The sequence below is a fragment of the Hemicordylus capensis genome, chromosome 2, assembly GCF_027244095.1.
Source record: "Hemicordylus capensis ecotype Gifberg chromosome 2, rHemCap1.1.pri, whole genome shotgun sequence".
NCBI lineage: Eukaryota > Metazoa > Chordata > Lepidosauria > Squamata > Cordylidae > Hemicordylus > Hemicordylus capensis.
In genome coordinates this window covers 382,559,813-382,566,334 of record NC_069658.1, presented here as the reverse complement: position 1 = coordinate 382,566,334, position 6,522 = coordinate 382,559,813, and the positions used below count along the sequence as shown (strand labels likewise).

The window sequence follows — 6,522 nt, the reverse complement described above, 5'->3', positions numbered from 1 at the left end:
AACCCTCTGGCATCTTCCATACAAGCATCTGAAGATTCTGTGGCCCCAACTGCATCAGGCTCTGACAGATCACACATCTGTCTACTGGCTTCCTCACAACATTTAGACAAGGCACTGAGGTGGTGAAAGGGGCATTTCTAGCTCTGTGCGGCTTGTTGGGCTTAAAAGGGCGGGTGGACAGTGCCTAGCAGGTGAGCAGGCATCATGACTACCATGGACGAAGAAGACCTGAGCGAATATTTCCGCATGCAATATGGACAGAAATTGCTGAAACTGTTGATGTGAGTTCAACCCTCACCTCTCCTTCAACCTTTCCATCTCTCCCACTCTTGTGCCTGCCACGTCTTCCTTCCCATCTTACTCTGGGCTTCCCTTTCTTCTGCCTTCTGAATTCTCTTCCCTGTTCTCCCACTTTCAGTATCTTCCTCCCCTTTCCCCTCCCAGTTCCTTTTTTTTTCACTTCTCAAAAGAAAAGAGTTTTGCTGGATCTGATCAAAGGTCCATCTAACCAAGCATCCTGTTTCTAGCTGTAGCCAACCAGGTGCCTTCCGGGAATTTCAAACACACTGCACGATGGCCACCACTTTCCTCACACACGTGTCTCCAGATTCTGTGGCTAACCACATATGGTAGATAGAGTTTATGAATTTGTCTAGCTATTTGCGAAAACCATCAAAGCCAGTAACTATCACCACATCTCCTGGCAGCAAATTCCATCAATTAACTATTTATTGTGTGAAGAAATATCTTTAAAGTAGTTTCAAAATAACTGATTTCCATCATGGATTGCCTGCAATTAGCCAACAGATCAGGCTGCACAATTGTGTGAGATTCCTGCTGGCCCACCAGCTTGCACTGAGAAAGACAGATGTCTGTGGGAATGTCCAGAGGCTGGGTAAACTCTCACTTCCAACTTGCACTTTTCTTTCTTTCTTTCTTTCCAGTCTGGAAGGACCCTTTCTCTCATTCTATGCTTTCTATCTGAAGATGTATGGGGAGCACAAAACATAGCCTGCCCCCCAAAGGTCTTAAACTTAGAAAGATCTTTTCACTCTTCATGGGAAAATGACTGTCCTATTTGATTAGGAAATTCCCCGTATCAGAGGAGCAGTCCCCATCTCCCTCGATTCGGCTCCTCGAGAAGAAAAAAGAAGCCAAATTGGTGCACCAGGCAATGGAAGCTCAAAAAGAGGTGAGGTTCTCAGGCTGCAGGAAATACCCCTGTTGAACTGCCCTTATAGTCCAGATTAGCAGTTCTTCCTTACTTACTTCATTACCAGCCACAGAACCACACAGCCAACATTTAATTGCCAGCAAATCCCACACAATTCCCTCAGTTGCCACCAGAATGGCTCCTGGTCCATCTGGCCAGGACATCAACCCCTTCGTCCCTCCCTCTCTGTATCATAGAGAGACAACAACCGTGGAGACATACAGACTTCCCACTCCCCACAGAAGAAAAAAAGTCCATTAGAATCAAATGTCTGACTAGTCTCTTCCTTCTGTTAACCCATCAGGCATTCAAGACAAGAATGGAAGCCCTGAACAACCGATGGGAGGAGCTTGGTGCAAAGGAAATCCAATTGAAAGCATATATTCGGAAATTTGAGCAATTCATACAGGTATTGGTTCCTTGCAGCTCTCTGGCTCGTGTTCCTGAGCCATAACACCTCTTATTTTGCCTTACTGATCAGATAAGCGTCATTGTAATCAACCTGAAGGAGGGGGCTGGGTGATAGGGTGATAAGTTACATCTGCTTTGCGGTGTAACTTGGAGTGGCGCACAAAATGGGCAATGTTAATGTAATAGAATGATCTTTTCAATATGGAGTAATTTTTTAAAAAAATTCGAAGGTGGTAGATGAAAATCCAGATATCAGCTTACTCAGAGACCTAGAGAGGGCATTAGGCCAGGCAGAGTGCTATTTTTGCAGCTTCTCATTGGCCCTGTGTCTGCAACCTAAAACAGTAGGGCAGATTCAGTCACCAAATACGATTAGAGATGGGATGTGTTATATTGGACAGCAACAGCCAGCCTTTGCACAACAGATTCTGAGCAGGAACAGTATGTATGTATGTATGTGTGTATGTATGTATTTATTTGAAACATTTGATATACTGCCCATTCCGAAGACTCTGGGCGGTGTACAAAAACATGCAAAACAAGACAGCATTAAAATTACATTCTAAATAAAACTAAAGTAACTAACAAAAAAGAAAAAGAAAAAGAAAACAAATAGGTAAACTACAGGGTAAGAGCCTGGCAAAAAAGAAAAGTCTTCAATAAAGATTTAAAAATCAACAAGGAAGGAGCTAAACAAATCTGCAGGGGAAGGGATTCAAATTCTGGGCATGGAGGACCTGTATTTTGGAAGGAAATTATTCAAATTCTGGGTACGAAGAACCTTCAGTTTCAGCAGCAGTACCCTTTAAAGTCTACAGCCATGCTTAGAATTATATAATTTAGAGCTGGAAGGACCTTGGAGATCTTCTAATCCAACCCCCTGCTTAGAGCAGGAAACTGCTCTAGCTTCCCTGATAGATGGCCATCAAGTCTGTTTGAAAACCTCAAGGAGTGAAAGCATCCTTCTCCTCTAGCGAAAATCTTAGCTCACCCAGTGGAAGATCAGGGGAAAGCACAGAATTAGGATCCTGCCCTGCACAGAAAAGTCTAGTTCTGGTACTACGTTCTCTGGAGAAAGCTATAGTTGGGTCAGACTTTCTCCATTCTACCTCTAGTGATCCTAGCACTACCACCCTTAAAAGGAATAATCTGGAGGTCTAAGAAATAATTGAATGCTGACATGAGCCTTTGGGGACAATCATCCAGATCAATGTCAGTTAAGCGACATACAGATCAGAAGTTCATTGGGCAGTTTTGACTCTTCCTTGTACTAATGTAAAACCCATCCCAGTCCTGATCATTCAATCAAAACCCTATGCACTGGGCAACTCAGACCTGCTCAGGTGATGAAAGGTCTTGCAGGACTCATTTCTATACATTTCTATACTATTATCTTCATATAATCTGATAGCAATGTAGGTCATGGAAACCAAACTGGCATCCACTTCCAATAATCTCTTTTGTTTCTTGCCTTGATTCCCCCTCCCCCTCAATACTTTATGTTGCCTGGCATTTAAATGAGGGCCTTTAGGAGAATGACCAGAAACGGATCAGAGCCCTGAAGAAAGCCAACAAGGAGCGGGAATTGAAGAAGCAGAGGGTGAAGGAGCTGGCCAAGGCCAAGCTGGAGATAGCAGCTCTGAAGCAGCAACATCAGAAGCTCTACAACAAGCTACAGCAATACTCCATCTTTAACAAGTACCTGGAAAAAGTGGTGGAGGTCTCAGAAGTATGTATGGGGGATGGGCTGCTGAAAAGGAAGGCAACATCTTAGGAGATATTTCCTAATGGTGACTGCTCACCTTTTGGCTTGGTGCACATGTGCTAAACCAGAGAAGTAGGTTGGGGAACAAAGCGAGATCACTGAAAAAGCAAGGAACTTGTTCTATTTGGGTCTTGACTCTACTACAATACCTCTATTTTGAGGACTTGGCACACTGTTTGTTGCATCCATACACTCATACAGCCCAGGTCAAGTGACTATTGTATGATTGTAGCAGGCTGAGAACCAGATTTGTCTCTCTATGTACAGATTTTGTGAGCCAAGAAGCTGGCAGCACTGTATCATGGTGTCTTTGCCAGGCAGCCTTCTACTTCTTCTTGTCCAAGGTCCTTCAAGTGGGACTGGGAAAATGTGAGCCATGTGATACTATGATTTGAAACTGCATACTAGTTAGGTGAGGATCAGTATTTCAGGATACAGGGCAGTGATCTGAGGCATCCCCCCTGCAGTTTGAGGAGATCCGGGAAGTCATCGGCCGCTACAAGACATTAGTAGGAATGCACTGGGATCTCGTGCAGTCAGCACAGGAGGGGATGGAGATGATTGAGCAAGCCAAGGTTCGCCTAGCCCGCTACAAGGAAGAAAAAGACGATGAGATCCTGCAGCATAACAATGAGCTTGCACGTCTGCAGATGCGTTTCGACCATGCTCGCAGTGATGTCATTGTCTGGGTAAGCACAGTATTTCTTCTTCCCAAGAAGTGCTAATAGGTGATCCTGTAGCCCTCTGATATGACAGCATGCATGAAACCTCTCTGGAGAGAACAGAAGCTCACTCAGGGTTCTAGACTTGTCCCTTCCTGCACCAAATGCATGCCCTAGCTGGCTTATACTCATGCTCTTCTTTGTGATATACCAAACCTTGGCTCAGTGAGCACTGAAGGCTGCAGCTAGTTAGACTGGTAAGTAGTCCGCTGGGCATCTGCAAGAGCCACTAGATGTTTCGGCCAGTGGCCACACTGTTGGGGCCAGTGGCCAGCCCAGTTTCAAAGATGACAAGCTGCCTTCCATGAATGAGAGGCAAGCATGTTAGCTGGCCATCACAAAATTTTGCCAGCCTCTTACTTGCAAATCCCTGGTGACAGCCAAGGCCAAAGGGGAGTCTTTATCAACTTTCTAGATCTGAGGTGCACTCTGAGTCAATTCCCAGTTTAATATTTAAAATATATATATCACATAACACATGTTATGTGTTTATTTAGTTATATAAATAAAGTTAGCAGTAAATATAATTAGCAGTAAACCTGTATAAAGGGTCAAACCACATACATGCTACTCAGTTTCCAAAAATCTTTATTCAGACCATTTCAGAGTATCCATGATGGAGCAGACCACATTTTACTCTGGAACAGTAAAAGCAATATCAGGTTCATCACAACCCTTTTCTCATTTTTTCTGTGGCATCTGCCTTCCTCATAGGAATCCCGTTGGGCCCATATCCAAAATACTGCTGCCAAGAAAACCTTAATGCTGGGCACCATCAAGATGGCCACCCTGAACCTATTCCAGAGTGTAAGCAAGCAGATGAAGGAGGCTTCACTGGTGCCTCTGGAAGACACCCACAAGCAGCTAGATATGGTATGCATGGGCAACACCTACTCCCCTCATTATAAAGCTGAGGGGCTGACAGCACTCTGAGCCTGCTAGCTGTGGAAAGGGAACACTTTCTTCAGGCACCTCCTTCCAACCTGGGGCATGGGATCCATTTTGGGATGTGGGTGGATAGTAAGTAGGGAGCAGAATTAAAACCAGTGATGTAGTGACACTGGCAATGGCCCGTGCGCAAAACAATTTCTTCCACTGTAGCCTTCCAACTGCTCACCTGCCTGTTTCCCTCTACCCCCTTGGACTACTTGCCTGCCTCCCGCCAGACCATTTACTTGCCAACTTCATGGCTGCAACACTAAATCGACATTAATTGCATGCGGCCTGGCTTGAGCTTTCCCGGTTGCAGCGCAGTATAATGACATCACATTATACATGTGATGTGAATGACATGCCATTCTACTGCACTACAGCCAGGAGAACTCAAGCCAGGCCACAACCATGGAGGTGGCAGGTAATTGGGCAGGGGGAGGCAGGTAGGTGAGGGGCCCTCTGTTGCCCATCACCACAAACATCTTTCCATTCTTCAGCCCTGCAGCCCTGGTTAAATCCTAAAATAAACCCTCCACTCTAGCTTGCTCTAACATGCTGCCCCCCCCCTCCACGGTCCTTTGCTCTCAGATCCAGCAGTTTATTCAGGACCTGTCAGACATCTGGACAGAAGTGAAGAAGAAAGAGGCTCAAAACAGATCGCAAACAACAGTGCCCAAGGAGACCTAGAAGAAATGGCCTGATGCCTCTCACCACTCCTCTCTTAGCTCATCTCCTCTTTTGGAAAAACCAGTGTCTTACTATTGCACAGAAATTCTCACCCTCTCCCGTCCTTTCCTTTCCCTTCTTTGGAAAACAACAGAAAGTCTATAGAGAATAAAGAGTATATTTTTTTGGTAATGCAGCACTGGCCTCTCAGCTGTGTTTGTTTTCAAGTTTGATCAAACTAGCCCTGTGCCATGAACCCAGCCTCAGCAGCTTGATGATAGGTCCTTTGGGCAGAGCACATGCAGACCAGGGAGATGGTGAAGTAAGCAGACAGTAGTGTAGCCATTCTCATCAGCATCTTTTCAGAGGGCTGTAAGCATTTCCTTGACTCCAGAATATAAAACTGTGTCTTACATTTCCCACATGGCTCTGAAACATTTGCATAAAGGAATCATGTGGGTGGGGCCCCTGACATGGTTCCTCCCCTTGCAAACATTCCTAGAGTGAAGGTACTGTGTATGAACTGGCACAGGGACACCTGATCTAGCTGGACAAGGAAGCTTGTGCATCTCTCACCAACCTTGACAAGGAAGGCAAGGTCATCAACATGGGCCACCACTTATTACTAAATGTGAAATTGTGATACTGCTCTGCCCATCAGGAGCCTGAACTCCTGAAAATGAGATGCCACAAAGTCTCCATTGGATTGCCCCAAAATGGTGAACTGGAGAGGAGACACCAAAGAGAAGGAGCAGATGAATTAAGGTAGGATTTCACCGCTGGATGAGGTCACCCAAATGTTCCAAAGCTTG

The 6,522-nt window shown here is 45.2% G+C and overlaps 1 protein-coding gene across 1 annotated transcript; it reads left to right on the top strand.

The window, feature by feature from the left end:
• The first annotated feature begins 14 nt into the window (after positions 1–14).
• CCDC42 (coiled-coil domain containing 42) lies at positions 15–5,906 on the top strand. Its single transcript, XM_053300090.1, has 7 exons — positions 15–281; positions 1,087–1,192; positions 1,518–1,622; positions 3,156–3,353; positions 3,857–4,078; positions 4,826–4,984; positions 5,633–5,906. Exons 1-7 carry the CDS (start codon positions 205–207, stop codon positions 5,729–5,731), a joined length of 966 nt encoding a protein of 321 aa, XP_053156065.1. The 5' UTR covers positions 15–204; the 3' UTR covers positions 5,732–5,906.
• The last annotated feature ends 616 nt before the right edge of the window (positions 5,907–6,522 follow it).

Coding starts and splice junctions, on each gene's coding strand:
- CCDC42 (XM_053300090.1), top strand. CDS start 205: ATGACTACCATGGACGAAGAAGACCTGAGCGAATATTTCCGCATGCAA. Junction 282..1,086: donor AAATTGCTGAAACTGTTGAT/GTGAGTTCAACC, acceptor CTATTTGATTAG/GAAATTCCCCGTATCAGAGG. Junction 1,623..3,155: donor AATTTGAGCAATTCATACAG/GTATTGGTTCCT, acceptor GAGGGCCTTTAG/GAGAATGACCAGAAACGGAT.